Source organism: Zootoca vivipara, chromosome 11 (genome assembly GCF_965207765.1).
Source record: "Zootoca vivipara chromosome 11, rZooViv2.hap1.1, whole genome shotgun sequence".
NCBI classification, from domain to species: Eukaryota; Metazoa; Chordata; class Lepidosauria; order Squamata; family Lacertidae; genus Zootoca; species Zootoca vivipara.
The window spans coordinates 41,740,117-41,756,589 of record NC_142594.1 but is presented as its reverse complement, the minus strand read 5'-3'; the positions used below and the strand labels follow the sequence as shown (position 1 = coordinate 41,756,589).

The 16,473-nt window shown below is 40.3% G+C and overlaps 1 protein-coding gene across 1 annotated transcript in view; it reads left to right on the top strand.

Annotated features, from left to right (window-relative positions):
- PARD3 (par-3 family cell polarity regulator) overlaps nucleotides 1-16,473 on the top strand; it is a 561,410-nt gene that overhangs the window by 216,641 nt on the left and 328,296 nt on the right. The window contains exon 4 of the mRNA XM_035129013.3: nucleotides 11,968-12,146. Coding sequence (XP_034984904.1) covers nucleotides 11,968-12,146 — 179 coding nt within the window. The remainder of the gene's footprint in view (nucleotides 1-11,967; nucleotides 12,147-16,473) is intronic.

Here is a 16,473-nt window from a genome sequence, read left to right as displayed (position 1 = left end):
GGTAGTTAATTCAATCCCTCAGAAAGTACTGGTAGGTGGGATACAAGTTTGTAAAATATCATCACAGATAGTTAAATGTTTTGGTCTCAAACACAATATTCAGAGGGCATTCTCTGTGGCAGTCCTAAGTTCTGGAACTCTCTTCTCACAGATCTGAGTCTGGCATCTTCACTGTATAGTAACCATTGTATACTAAAGTCCCACCTCTTTACCCTGGCTTTTGACCACCTCCTTACTCTGGCTGCCCTATTCTTGTGATTGTAATTAATTTTAAACTGGTTTTAATGCTGTATTTTAAATTGCTGTCACCTGCCCTGGAACTTTAGGGTCAAGGATGCATAAGTAATAAATAATCAGTGCCCATTGGCCATGGTAGATGCTGGACTAGATGGGCTGTTAGCAAGTTTCTTGTGCTCTTATTGTACTGTACTGTGCTGGCATCCATCTGTCTTGGGAGACAATGGAAGAGTGTGCCTGTGGGGTGAAGTCAAAGTATTGGAAAGTCACAGTGCTTGCAGTGGCTGTAAAGAGTGATACAGGAGAGAAATGTTTGTTGCAGGTGGGGCAGATGAAGGCATCCAATTATTCTTATAATTATAAGCTATGTCCCAAAAGCAGAGCAGCTAACCTTCAGTCTAAGCTGCTGGGGACGATGATTGCTTTTTAATAGAACTCTGATCTATTTCTGATGAAGGAAAATGTGCAGTCAATAAGCATCATAACATCAGCAGGACAGACCATAGCTTTGTGGCAGAGTACGTGTTCTCCTAGATTCAATCCCTGGTATTCCCTGTTAAAAGGCTCAGGTGGCAAGTGATGGGAAAGACAGGGGCTTAAGACCCAGAAGAGCCACTTCTATACAGAAAAGGCAGCAGTGAATTAGACAGATAAATAATCCTCTCCAGTTACAAGGCATGCTATGTGGGCATGTTGAAAACTGTAATTCTAGACCCCAACATCAATATTATTTTTCTACTCAAGGGGGCCAACTGCAGAGTATTAGTATTTATTAGGGGATGACATGCACTCATAAACAACTACGCATTTCCCTTGCCCACTGCCAGGCACCCTCCCTTTTTTTCCTTGTTGACTGCTGGCTGCAAACAATTTTTCATGTCATTTACATGGGCACTCCCATTTAGAATGCAAGTGAATATTTCACAGAAAATAAATGTGACAAGATTTGCCTTTCATGGTATTTGCCAGTTGTCTGTGAGAAAATTGGGGTTTTCTAAGCTTAATGCACATTTAAGACTGATTATTTGTATGTCTGCTGCAAATAATAATGGTTTAGAGACAACTTAGTGGGAGACCAAAGTGCTACCTGTCAGTAACTCAATCTGTTAGAGCCTGTCTTTGCATGCAGTGGAAGTCCCTAACTCAGTGAGGGTTTGATACCCATTGGCTACCCTCACCTGGTTTTGCTGGCCAGTCGAAGCTGTTCTTGGGGTATGGTCACTATCACATGCTGACAGCTTCTAGGAGCCACAGGTGAGAGCTGAGAACAGGGTGGTGACCAAAGGTAGGCAGACTACCGCAGAAGGAGCGGGCGAATCCTCCACCAGAGATAATACACCCCATACACCCTTTATTGCAGTGGATCGTTTCACTGTCCCAGCATAGTGTCTAGTCTCTCCTGTTGCTTTATTCAAACTTCTATCTATCCATTTCATTCCCTGTTCAGGACATACAAAAGAAAGTTCTTCACACAGCCCATTATTAAACTGGAATTCCCTCCCTCAAGATGTAGTGATAGCCACTAACTTGAATGACTTTAAAAGTGAACTAGGTAAACTCCTGGAGGATAAGGTTGCCAGTGCCTAATAGCCAGAATGACAATGTTCTACCTCCACTGTTAGAGTCAATATCCCTGCATACCAATTGCTGGGAATCACAAGTGGGGAGGGTTCTGTTGCACTCGTGTATTTATTTGTGGGCTTCTGGTTGACATCTGGTTGTTCACTGTGAGAAGAGGCTGCTGGGTTAGATGGGCCTTTGGCCTGATAAAGTAGGGCTATTCATATGTCCACTGTCTCCAGATTTTTTTTTAATCTTACAAAATTGTACTTCCACCATTCTTGGTACCACCCTGCTCCTCTCTAAAATTTCCTTGACTCCAGCTTGTAGTTATGGATTGGAGGAACTTGGGCTGGCTTTCATATTGTTAGGCTGCCTTGTTCCCCTATTGAAGGAATGGGCAGATTTTTTATAAAGAGTAATGTATGTAAACATAAATGGACTTTTAGAACAGGGGATTTACACCACACCTGCATGTTTGCATGGTCTACCTTTAAAACAAAAACAAAAAACCACCAGAATCTCATGTTTTCCCTGAAGTGAGAAGAACTCTTGATAGACTGTCATGGCAGACAATCTGATTTCCCTATTCACCAACACACTCAGATTTTCTTGCCATTTCTGTACAGTTTGCAGATTGTACTAGTGGGCTGGGCATTAACTTTGTTACCTAATTCCCATACAAAGACTGTTTTGAATAATAAATGCAACTAATAATTTTAAGTTTGTTTATTAAATGCAAAGTGGTGCATACAGACTTGATACAAGGGGATATGATTATTATAGTGATAATAAGCATTATTTGGAAGCTGCATAAATAAAGAAATGGCTTGGGGCAGCATTTAGTTTATACTGCAGGAGACTAGGAATACGCACAAAGTATTAATTCAGGATGCGCAACAAATTGGCATTTGGGTAGCATTCAATTTTCATCATAATTGTTCTCCATTTGCTTGGGCCATTATCAGTAATTTAAGGGAATTAGAGATTCTCCTCTTAAAAGTTTCTAGTGAACTCTTTAGAATAGGAATCGTCAAACACTTATAAACCTGCGTGCATTCATTTCCTATTCATGAATGCTGTATAGCAGTGAGATGTGTGGATATGCACAATACTAGAAATTTGTTTTCCTTCTATTATACGATGGTGAGCTTCTTAAAATCTGATCTTGTGATCTTTGCTTCTTGTTAAACCATAGTGCAAACTTACCAAAGTTGATTAAATAATAAACCAGTTAGTGTAAACCAGGAACTAGCAGGGTTCTGAGGAGTGAATGGAAGTGGTAGCAGAGGCTGATCCAGAGGAAGGGGGTAGCAATTTGGGGGGTTTTGTGCCTCCCGCAAGATAGGAGCCATAGTTGGAGGATGGTGAGGGGTCTGAGCAGTTGGAGGAGGTGAAGGAAGAGAAATATACATCTTTTGCACCAGATGCTGGCTATAAAGGCCAGAGGAAGGTGCAAGGCATGTATAGCCAATGTGGTACCCTCCAGATGTTGTGGATAATTCACATAATTCATGGCCATTGGGCATGGAGGCTGGGGCATGTGGGAGTTGTAGTCCACAACATTTGGAGGGTGCCAGCTTGGAGGAGGCTGGTTTGTGGTTTCTCCACTTGGCTCATGGCCTAAGGGAAAGGCTGTAGCTCAGTTGCATAAGATCCTCTATGTAATTCATGCCATCTTTCTGCACTGCAAATCAACTGAAATTAACTTTCTCCAACCTGATGCTTTCCAGATATTTTGGGTACTAGCACCCATCATTCCTGTCCATTGTCCATGCTGGCAAGGGCTGATGAATGTTGTAGCCCAACAGCATCTGGGAGTACCAGGCTGTAGAATGCTCAGGTACGGTATATACCGGTATTACTGAGCTGCATTGATTGTTTGGCTCAGTAGGTATTTTCATATCTTCCACTTCATGTCTCATCTCTGAGCTTCCAGCATAGCCACCGCTGGAAACAAAATGAAATGTTTGAGTCAGGAAGGCAATTCTTCTGTTTAAGGTCATAACAAACATAAATTCAATCTTTTAATCCACTTACCCACCACACTGGTTTGGGGAAATTCGTCCTGGGATAAAAGTTTACAGGGAGGATTTGACTCACCCTGTCTTCCAGATAGTCAGCTTTCACATTTATAAGGCGCCACTCTCCCCACATTTTGTGAAATTTAACTCGCCAAATTAACATTCTACCCACATCCCTAGGCATGGGTCGGAACACTCTTTGGTGTCTGAAATGTGAGGCTTCTAAGGCATTTCCTTTCGGTAGGTTTCTATGAAAACAAAATCAATTGTAGAAAGAAAGTTTCCCCATCTCTACCATACAGGCTTAAAACTGTCAGATGATACCCAATGTTTGGCTTCTGATCTGAAACTGTGTTGAGTGTGACTAGTAGATAATGAATGTTCTCCTCCCCGCACCCTGAATTAAAAAAAAAGAAAACAGTTGGGGAAAGGGGGGGAGAGAGTACACATTAATCATATCCTTAAAATTCTTCAAAACACCAATTTTTGCTATGTACATTTGCCTTTTGGGTTAACTGTTTTGCAGTCACTTTTGCATATTTCTAGAGAGTCAAAAATATGGGGATGGGAGGTGGTTTTCAGCTACTTGGCTTCACAACCATTCTGAGGAATATATTGAGGGATACAGTTTATACCTTGTTTAATAATAATAATAATAATAATAATAATAATAATAATAATAATAATATGTTATTTATACCCCACCCATCTGGCTGGGTTTCCCCAGCCACTATGGGCAGCTTCCAACAAAAGATTAAAAATACATTACAACATTAGTAATTAAAAACTTCCCTAAACAGGGATGCCTTATAGAAGTCTATGTTCATTTCATTTCACTTTTGATTTGTATACCGTACTGTCTTTCTATACTACGATACACAAGATGGCTTGCAAGCTTTAAAATAAATAAAATATCAAAGTAATATTCAATAATTCATTTGAATATAATAGGGTAAAGGGAGGGTAAAGGGACCCCTGAACGTTAGGTCCAGTAGCAGATGACTCTGGGTTTGTGGCGCTCATCTCGCTTTACTGGCCAAGGGAGCCAGCGTACATCTTCCGGGTCATGTGGCCAGTATGACAAAGCTGCTTCTGTTAAACCAGAGCAGCACACGGAAACGCCGTTTACCTTCCTGCCGGAGCAGTACCTATTTATCTACTTGCAGTTTGACATGCTTTCGAACTGCTAGGTTGGCAGGAGCAGGGATTGAGCAACAGGAGCTCATCCCGTCTCAAAATACCAGCAAATAATACTGTAATTAAAATTTCTCTCTTAGTAATTACAGTAAATAATTACTAAACAATAATCAATAAAAATAACAGCAAGTCACAATGCATAAAATACCAAAATACATACAAAACCATGTAAAAGGATCAAATTGAAAAACAAAGGCACACAATTTATATTATTATTGTTTTTAAATCCCTGAGCTCCTCTTCTCACTTGTTATTTATTAGCTGCTTCTGCTGTTCTTTCATTGTGTCATGCAGGGCCAGCCCTACGTATAGGCTGGGTGGCGCAGGGCACCATGGCGCCGGCCTGCCAGGAGGGCGCCGCGAGCTGTGCCCGCCCGCTGGCTCCGCCGGTCCACCGCGCAGCTGCGCGCTGCGCCCACCGCGCTGGGAAACGGGGCGGGAGGGCGCCAGAGAGATCACACTGTGCCTGCCCACCCGCCCACCGCGCTGGGAAACGGGGCGGGAGGGCGCCGGAGAGATCCGGCGCACCATGGCGCGAGGGGCGCTTAAGACGGCCCTGGTGTCATGGCTGTTGCTTAGCTAGACTGGATTGAGAGTGGGTGATGTGAGGCTCCTTGCCCTTCTTTGCAGGAGGATGAGGTGGTGGTAGATGTTAAACTTTCCAAGAGGAGATGTCATTCTCTGTGTTTTACCAATGAATACAAAGGAACAGTAAATGTATAAAGTTGTCTTATACTGAGTGAGAATTGGTCCATTTATTCCTGCATTGCCTGGTTAGCAATGTTTTTCCAAAGTGTTTCTTAATCTAGCTTCTTAAACAACCCCACCCACCCAGACTCACACTCACACTCTTTTCAGTTTAGAAATATAGGCATTTTCTTATTTTAAATTTCCTGTAGTAGAATATTTCCCTGCATCTGTACAATCCTGTCCCCTAATGTCAGCTTCATTTGAATACACAAATTGGAAAATCAATAGGCTGGACAGGGGTATCTGTAGCATCAGGAAGCTTTATAAACTGCAATGTTAACTCTTGGGTTTCAGACTTGCACTGTTAAATCTATTGCTTTCCCAGGTCAGTTACATTAACTACTTCACAAACTAAGAGATGTCTGTATTTCTCTCATATGCAGCTCTCTTGTTTGATCTGCTATGTAGATACCTTTCCTATTAAAAGCTTTGAAAGAAGGTTTGTTGACTAAATGCTGCACAGGTATAAGGTAAAAAAAATCTCATCTTTTCTTTGTGGTCTCCTAAAATTAAAATGTGTGTCGTTTGCAAAGTATATATATTTTCATCTGCATCTGCATGTTATGGAGACCAGCAAACTAAAACATATGGGTAATTCTATGACAAAGTTAAGAACAGCATTAAAATCTTTTAAGTAGTTGAGTCCTGGTAAATGTCTCTTTCTCCCTCCTGCTCTCTCACTCATACACATGTGTACAGCAATGTATCAAAAGGCAAATACTGCAAATGTCTGATGTAGTAATATTGTTCCATTGAAACCCTAACTTCCAATGATTTGAATGTGAGAAAACTTAATTGCCAAACCAAGCTGGAGTGTTGGGATGAAGGACCCTGCATACTTCAGCTGGATTCATGGGTGTTGTAGGGATGAGGAGGCTCTGGACCACCAAAATTTGTCACACTCCAGCTCCCATCAGCCCCAGCCAACATGGCCAAAGACTCGGGGATTATGAGAGTTGCAGTCCAGAAACACCTGGAGTGCCACAGGTTTCCCAATCCTGCCTAGAGGGTGACAAAATTTGTATCTATAGCTTATGTCGTCTGACATCAAACCAAACATTGCCGTTAGCAATAGTTGCATTTGTGGATGGTTAGGACACAGGTGGCGCTGTGGGTTAAACCACAGAGCCTAGGGCTTGCCGATCAGAAGGTCGGCGATTCGACGGGGTGAGCTCCCGTTGCTCGGTCCCAGCTCCTGCCCACCTAGCAGTTCGAAAGCATGTCAAAGTGCAAGTAGATAAATAGGTGCCGCTCTGGCGGGAAGGTAAACCGCGTTTTTGTGTGCTACTCTGGTTCACCAGAAGCGGCTTAGTCATGCTGGCCACATGACCTGGAAGCTGTCTGCGGACAAACGCAAATGTGCGCCGCAACCCCAGAGTTGTCTGCGACTGGACCTAACGGTCAGGGGTACCTTTACCTTTAGGACTATATTGAGAAGTATGAATAGATAAAAACCCAAATGTTACACTGTAGAATGGCCAGCATCAACATCAACAGTGTTCTCAGTGATTTATATATACCTGTTTTGTTTAACACCCTGGTCGGATGCTGCAGGTTCTTCATGCTTTTCCTTTGCACAGTTGGTGTCTGTGCTTGGTTACCTAGGAAACTGCTGTTGCGTGGAATTTGATTTGCTTGGTTGTCAGAGTTATATCGCTGAAATTTGAAATGGGGAGTGGTGGGCAGAGAAGACAAACCAGCTAAATGCCTGCAAATTCAGCTGTTGAATATTTGGCAGCTGAGGCAAAGCACGAAAGGCTTATAAGGAGGTGGTTGGGATCTATATGTTGTGGCTTAGCCAAGCCAAAAATATTGTTCAATTTGGACATTTAAGATTAAATTCTGTTGCTCACCTTAAGAACATTTTCTTCCATTTTTACTAAAAAATAAATACCACCCAGTGAAGTTAGTGCTCTTTCATTAAGAGTCTACCAAATTAAGTGGCATCCTTATGGAAGTGTTTGCCCATCCATCTATTTCTTTATTTGTAAAGCATTCTGCCGCATACTTCAACTTAAACAAACAAACAAACAGCATCTGAAGAAGTGTGCATGCACACGAAAGCTCATACCAAAATATAAACTTAGTTGGTCTTTAAGGTGCTACTGAAGGAATTTTTTTATTTTGCTTCGACTCAGACCAACACGGCTACCTACCTGTAACTAGCTCTTGGAGACTTTTCTCTGAACATCTCCATAGCACCTAACTGTAGTATCTATAGGTAATTGACCGGATTAAGAATTAGGTAAACAGCTCATGCACTTTGCTGTCTCCATTGCATCCTCACTATTCCATATGGCAGAGTTTTTCTGGGTTCCTCCCTACTGAGATTATACTGTCCCACCTGTTATATGCATTCTGATAGCAACTTGAGACCTATTTGTCCTGACAGGTGTTTGGCCCTCAGTGTATCATTTGTACTCACATTTGTACAATATAAATATGATTTCTTTCTGCAGTACTTTGTTTTGCTTTTACTTTGTTTTAATGCTGTATCATTGTTGTTAATCTCCCTTGGCTCTGAGAAGGGCAAGATATATGGGCAAAATGTAAGAAATATAAGATAATTACAATGAAGTGTAGGAATGGGGAAGGAAGTGTTAGTAGTAGTTCAGCTGAGGTCGAATGGGATTTATTTTCCAAGATAGAATTCAGTTCAACCCACAAGTACTGAAAGGCAGATGCATGTTCATGCAAAAACACACTTCTTATTACCGGTACTACCATTCAACCTGCTACTGAGAAATTACTTCTAGGTATTATCTCCACTTTGTTATCTTGCAAATCCTATTATCCTTTGAGGTTTTAACCACAGGTAATAGCTTACTTAATCAGAAACCTGCTCTTCTGTTCAGGCACACAAAATTTCCTTCTCATATTTTGTTTATCTAACTACTGTTGAGTTTATAGCAATAAATATGTTTTTGAAGCTACTTAAGTTTCTGCACATCTTTATGATATTTGTGCAATGTGTTGTTAGATTTCCTATTTCTAGAACTTATTTAAAATGCACCTTAGCTCCAGAAGCAAATCAATATTTACAGTGCATTAGTGCCACAGAGAATTTGAAGCCTTGTGATTAGAGTTCATTGCTGATTTATCCACTCTTCAAAGCAACATTAGACATCAAACACTATCTGCCATCATCCAGGAATTTGTGACACCGCACTGGGCCTACACATGCTTTCGTCTGGTGTTTTAATTATTTAAACTCTTTTCCCTTTGATTTTTCTAACAGGGATATTATTCTGAAATCTCTAAATTAAGTAAACTAGGACATTATACCTAACAAACTTATATTAGGAAAAAATGTTCACAGTTCCATTCTTATTTGTATGTTGTCCCAGGTGGGTAGGGGGACTTGTATGTGGTTGGGAGAGGGAGGGGAGCTTAATGACTACAAAGCAAAACAATACTGGTGATTAATTAGAGGCTGGATGAGATGAATATGTCAGATCAGTTTTGGTGGAGTATTTTGTTTGTTTTGTACTTATATCATTGATTCTGGCCTTAAGCAAATGCTAATGTTAATACCCCCCCCCTTTTAATGCTGAAATGCATTTTGGATATGTTTAAGCAATTAGGTATCCTGATTGACTTTTGTTGGTAAAGTATGGATATTAGCACTAATCATTGACATTTGAATATAGATTCATCCTGTGGAAAGACTTCATGCTGGCAGTAGACTGAAGTTTCGTGTCATGTCTTCTCATTAGCCCTGCATGTAAATCTTTTGGGAGGGGGAAGGGGCACATGAAAAGAAGCATAGAAGTAGTATTTAGGCATCTCATTATACTGACTTCTGGGTTGAGGAATTTAAAATGAGATTTTGGAAATTGCAAGCTAATCAGTGAATGTATTATTACTGGCTTCATTATTTTTGATTTCTTCTGATACATATTAAAATTTAAAATTTGGGAATCCCTTCTCATACCACTACACACAGAGAGAGATAGAGAGAGAGAGAGAGAGAGAGAGAGAGAGAGAGAGCTTGGAGGATGCAAATATAGATTGGCTTTGAACTGTGGATCTCTCTACAAACTCCTAATTAAAGCATATATGCTGTCTTAGACTTTTGACTACCCAGGAAAGAGATCTGGGGATGGTGGATAGCTCAAAGGATATGTCAGCTCAGTGAGCTGCAGCAGTGAAATGGGCCAATTCTGTGTCTGGGACTGAAAGAAAAATGGCTTGTATGGTATAACTTGTGTTATTGTGCTCAGTTCTGGCCATACCTTCTGGAAATAAGATGGTAGAGCTAGAAAATGAGTGGTCAACCGTACATCAGCCACAATTATCAGGAAGTTGGAACACCTTCTATACATCTAGTGTTTGGGGCTTCCTAGTAAGAAAAAATATGTATAAATAAGATTGATCAAAATTCTAGTCACTCAGTGAAACTGATTGACAGTAATCTCAGCACAGACAAAAGCAGGCATTTTTCATGCTGCAGATAATTATCTTACTATATTTGCAGCCCAAAGCTGTGGTGATGGGAGTTGTTTTTTTTTTTACACGCTAGCATCAGCCTATTCCCCCAATTCCATCAGCTGGCTTTGAGAACATAGATTTAAGGTCTGGATTTGGCCTTGGCAATTTGTAAGACTGCTTAATGTGCTTGAAAGCCTCACTGAAGCACATAAACTGTGTACTAATATTATGTAAGAAATAATAGATTCTTCTTGATGTATGTTTCTAATTATTTTTTGCTTTGTTTTGCCTCATTAGTAGTGAACATAGCTCTTCCAGTGTGTTTTCTTTGTTGAGTGCATTGGAATGTAATAAAAATGTGTGGTATTTAAATAGGGGAAATAGATAGCCTAATGAAAATAAAATGCATTTTTCATTTTTACTTATTTTTCCTGTTTCCCGAATACCATGCTTGAGAACTTGCTGCTTTGGGGTTCTCTTGGGTGCTGCTTGATGCCAAAGAGGTTTAAAGGCAGGAAATCATGCTGCTAAACAAATATTCAACATAGCAATATCCTTAAACTATATAAACCTTTATGCTTTGAACCATGGTGCTCTTTTGGTTCTGTGCCAACCACAACAAGTCTTTCAATCTTGATCAAGATATCTAAATGCATGAAAAGGAGCAATGTTTAAAAGGAACGTGAAGAATAGGCTGGTCAACTGTTGCTCCTGTATAGGAAAAACCTCCTCCTTCTCCATGAAATATATGTGTCAAAACTAGTTAACAAACCAGAACATAAAACCAGAGTATAATCTGGGTTAGTTTAAACTAAATTTTACTAAAACAGGGATTAAGAATGTGTGATTCTCCCAATATTGTTAGACTTCTATTATCCTTCATAACTGGGCAAGCTGGCTGAGGCTGATGGGAGTTGAAGTCCAAAAATCCTTCTGAGGGGCACAGGTTCTCCATCTCTAGGTAAGAACAAACCACAGTTCACCAAGTTCATATGCAGTGTGGAGCTGTGATTTGCTCTGGAGTGAAAACAGATGCTTTCCTATTGAAAGAGGGGGAAGAACATGTGAGCTGTGCTGCGATTAATTTTCAATCACCCAAATGCAGCTTATGCGATCATATGAAAGAAGCCACTGTCTGTTAGTATGCAAATGTTCATGATGATACCCTTCATCTACAAACAAGAAATTTAATATTTCTAGCATCCACGGCTTGTTTTATATGTTTAGTTTGGGCAGTGTTGCCATAAATTCATGGGGGAGAAGGGGCACAATATCTCCTCCTCCCCTATATTGATAGCCTCTGGTATGAAGCAGGTCCTCTGTGTGCTAGCCAAATGGCGTGGATTGTGTGACGTTTGTTTTGTTTTGAAGGGAGAGAAAGGATTAGTCAGAATCTTCACAGTATTCCAGATAAATTATGCTATTAATCATTACTTACAAGGAATGGAAATATTTATGGTATCTTCACTAGAAGGGTTGTTGAGACTTGATAATGATTGGTATGGGAAAGTAACAGAATTTCATGTTGCTGCTTCAAAGAAATCTGGATAGGCATCCATCATGGATGCTTAATACAAGTTGTCCTTCTGTTATGTCAGTTGATTGTGGCAGATAACTCATTGGAGTCCATACCATCATGCTGGTTTGGGATATACTGTACTCGGCAATTTAGTTTCACAGCGAGTGTGTTATAATTTCCACACTTAATGCAGAAAGATTAAGGACGTCAGCTACATATGATTTTTTTTTGTCCTTTTTATCTCTTCAGATATGCCTCTTCATGTACGCCGCAGTAGTGATCCTGCGTTAGCTGGTCTCTCAACATCAGTCAGTGAGAACAATTTTACTGCAGAGGAGCCTTCACGGAAGAACCCCACCAGATGGTCCACAACAGCAGGCTTCCTCAAGCAAAATACAACTGGTGGCCCAAGGAGTCATGAAAGAAAGGTACTATATCCCCCCCCCAAAAAAAAATCACAAACATTTGAAGAAGACACTACTCAATGGCTCAGCATTATTGCTTCATTTGGAAACCCAAACTTCAAGAAGCATTAAAAACAACAACTAAAAACTAAAACTTGGAAGCCAAATTTAAAATTGGTTTTAAAGTAGGTTAGATTTTAAATTGGCTTTTAAGAACTATACAGTAGATAAAATACACACAGGCTTGGCTGTTCCTGATGTTACGTCAACCAAGTTGACTGTGGTGTTGCACAGATAACATTACTACAAACAGGCAGTTTTACACTATATATATATATATATATATATATATATATATATATATATATATATATATATATTCCTACCTACCTACCTACATCCTTGAATTATGCACATGCACAAGCCCTTCCTTTAGAAGGAAATGACAGAAAAGTCTAACCCAGTTTACTCATCTCATTAAACCATAGTTTAAAAAAACCCTGTGGGTTTAATGTGAACAAGCAGCATGCTTGGTGTACACAGCTAAAAGTCCCCACAGCACTTCTCACTGAATGAGACTGGTAAAATGAATGAAGCTGGTAAAATGTGGACTGGATGAAATATTTGTTAGGTGGATTTGTAGCTGGTTGACAGACCAAACCCAAAGAGTGCTCACTAGCTATTTCTCATCATCTTGGGGGGGGGGGAGGTGACAAGTGGGGTGCCACAGATTTCTGTCCTAGGCCCATTGTTGTTCAACATCTTTATAAACTACTTGGAGGAAGGTATTTAGAGGATGTTCATGAAATTTGCAGGTGATACCAAATTGAGAGGGTAGGGGTAGCCAGTTCCACTGAAGACAGAATTGGGATTCAATATGATCTTAACATATTAGGGAACTGGGCCCAAACTAGCAACGTGAATTTCAATAGGAACAAATGTAAGGTTCTACACTTAGGCAGGAAGAACCAGCAGCAGAAATATAAGATATGGGAGGGGGGGCAGACACCTGGCTAGCCATTAGTACATGTGAAAAGGATCTAGGACCACAAGCTTAACATGAGTCAAAAGTGTGATGCAGCATCAAAACAGTGTAGAATGCTATTGTAAGCTGCATCAACAGAAGCAGTTACTTCAAGGATGTAAAAGTTCCACTTTATTCTGCCTTAGTCAGAGCACAGCTGGAGTTCTGTGTACAATTTAAGAACAATAGTGACAAGCTAGAACATGTGAAGAGAAGGGTGCCCAAGATGATCAAGAGTCAAACCTTATGAGGAATGGTTGAGGGAATATTTAGGTTGGAAAAGAGGAAACTGAGAGAAGATATGATAGCCATCTTCAAATATCTAAAGGGCTGTCTCCTGCTCCGGAGACTAGGAACTAAACCAAAGTGTTCAAGTTACAAGAAAGGAGATTCCAACTAAACATCAGGAAGATCTTTCTCACAGTAAGAACTCCTGCAATCATCTGGTTGATCACTGTGAGAATATGATGCTGGACTGATCCAGTTTTTTCTTCTAAGAATCTGTGAATCCATCTTGCCCAGGATTTTATTTTCAGTCAACGAGTAGCCAGATTATTAGGGTTGCAGGATTTGATTGTGTGTTGTTATGGCATATTATTTTAAACTAAAATGATTGTTTTTGCAACAAATTTAGATTCCTCCCAGTTCTGTTATGCATCCAGTACAGCCCTTGCTGTTCTGCCATGTTGTTGTAGCACCAAATTTTGGGAAGTGGCTGTATTATTCCCACACCAAACATTTCCCCATATTTCCTTATAGATCTGTGCATAGCTGCCAAGTTTTCCCTTTTCTCGCGAGGAAGCCTATTCAGCATAAGGGAAAATCACTTTAAAAAAGGGATAACTTGGCACATATTCTCTGAATTCAATATCTCCATATGAGCAATAATACTGGTAATTAAAGAAAGCAGCAGGAAGCTTGTTTTCTTATATACCTTTATTCTTAAACAGAGGGCTTGAAAGGCCTTTTTGGTTGTTTTTTAGTTCCTCTGCTCTCCTTATTCTGACCTAATTCTGTCTGTGAGAGTACTTTATTTTATTTTTAAAAATAGTTTGATATGTTTCATTTTCAAAGCTTGGTTATAGAAATTAAGGGGCATTAAAATATGAGTTGCTGATATTCTTTGTAGAACAAAATAAGTAGTCTGTGAAGTTCCTCAGCAACTTTAAAGTGCTCCATGTGGTGTGCAGAGGAGAGAAGTTTGAGAACTGCTCATGTAACCCAATGGATTTCATCCCTGCACTATTTGGATCAAAGGGGGATGATAAATAATCACAGGTAATAAATAAATAGGTTATACTCCAGATACTAGCTAGTATTATCATTTTGGACGCCAGGCAATAACTGTTAGCTTTGGAATGCCATTTATTTAGTTAAACCTTCCGCAAGTAGATGTTTTCCAGATGTTTTGGACATGATGGGAGTTGTAGTCCAAAACATCTGGAGGGCATCTAACTAATCCTCATATATTCATTCAAGTCTTCTTCCAAAAATACATGCCTTTGACTATTTTATAGTCAGGTTTTTGCAGGAGCTTTTTTCAGCTGGAACTCACAGGAACTCAGTTCTGGCACCTGTCAGGTGGGCATCATTGCCATTATAAGAGAACAAGGGTTTATAATGAGTTCCAGCACTTCTTTTTCTAGAAAAATAGCACTGGGTTTTTGTGCTATATGTGACCAACAATGTCTCCCTTCTTTTGCCAGCTCTTTAAAAACTATTTGCCTTTCACATGATTTACATCTTATGTGGTGGGCTTCACAAGTAGAAAATATGTCGTCTTTCTGCCCTAACACTTGATACTGAACTTTCTACAGTAGTTATTTGCCACCTGCATTTTACTTTCTCTTGATTGTGAATGCAAATGTGGAGGCAATTAGTTCTTACCTTAAATGTATATATTTGAATATATGCATTTTAAATTATGTAACATAAGAGTTTCACTCACTTAAAATTTACCTAGATACACAGTGCTGTGAGGATCCATACCTTCCATGAAACAGTCACATTTTACAGACTCCAGTTAGTAAACTCCAATATTTTTGCTTCTTTAACTGTTGCATGTGTACTTCTCTTCCACCCCAGCTGAGCTTTGACACACAGCATAACAGAATATTAGATATAGGTCTTCTGTATTAGATCAGAGAGTAGCCTTATTTCATATCTAGGAATACAGACAGGAATGGAAATGATGACAGCAAGTGTGTGTGTATAGAGAGAGCTTTTCATCAATGTGAGGAGGCAGGGTTAACCTCTTCTCTCTGTGCATTTTTGTCCTGATCCTGATGGGCTACTTTTTTATATATAAAAAAGTTAAACAGGGCCAGACATTTAACGAGACATCCAAAGGCATACTGGTGTGCTTTGTGGGACTTTGACCTCTCAGCGGCAGTGATTTGCCATATAACAAATCACTTTTAAAATTCCTGTCCGTTTCAAAAAGTCTGCAGTAGGAGTTGTTTTCTGTTGCTATCAGCAAGGATGCACACCACTGGGGAGAGGTAATGGCCAAAGCAAGGGGTGGACGTCAGACAGTCCTGGTTCCAGAGGCACAGTTATCTTGGAGGGAGATCAAGGTGTAGATTCAGGACCATGGATAGTGCTTCTGCAAAGCAAGTCAAAGTTTTAGTCAGCAAGGTCCTAAACCAAATGACTGGTTTATAGCAGGACTACGTGGTCACAGATTGGTAGTCCCACTCCCTGGGTGCTTCCTCCTAAAGGGTTGGTAACTTCTGCCACTGTGGGATCCTTCAGAGTAACGGGGTTTCCAGATATACAGCTCCCTTCTCAGGGCTCTCAGGATCCCCCAAGGAGTCTGTGGGTGAGTCACCATAGTCAGGCAGTAGAGGTTTTTTCACTGGGGTTTAGGGGATATTCTGGTGTCCATGCACCCACATGGGACAGACCAGGGAGTGTGTCCGCCTCTTCCTCAGAACTACAGTTATCAGAGGACTCTATTTCCAAGGGGTCCTGTCCTGGGGCCATCAAGAAATGCAAATCCAAAGCTCCATTGAAAATGCAGAAATAGCCACACAGTTCTTTGGATCCAGGCCATAAGGTATGATTGCACCTTGCAGCAGTTTGTCATAGTTATGGAGCTGACAAAAGGAGAAATGACTCTTGTTTTTAATTCTAAACATCACCCAGAACCCAAATCCATCCTGAAAAGCTGCTGAATCTTTTAAAATGTCAGTGGACATATGGTCACTTGCCTATGAGAGCTCAAAGTTAGCCTTTAAGGTGATACAGATACCATTGTCATCTTTGTGGCAACTGCTTATTTTGGCTCCACTTCCGGAATCAAAACATTAAGATGTTTGCACTTAA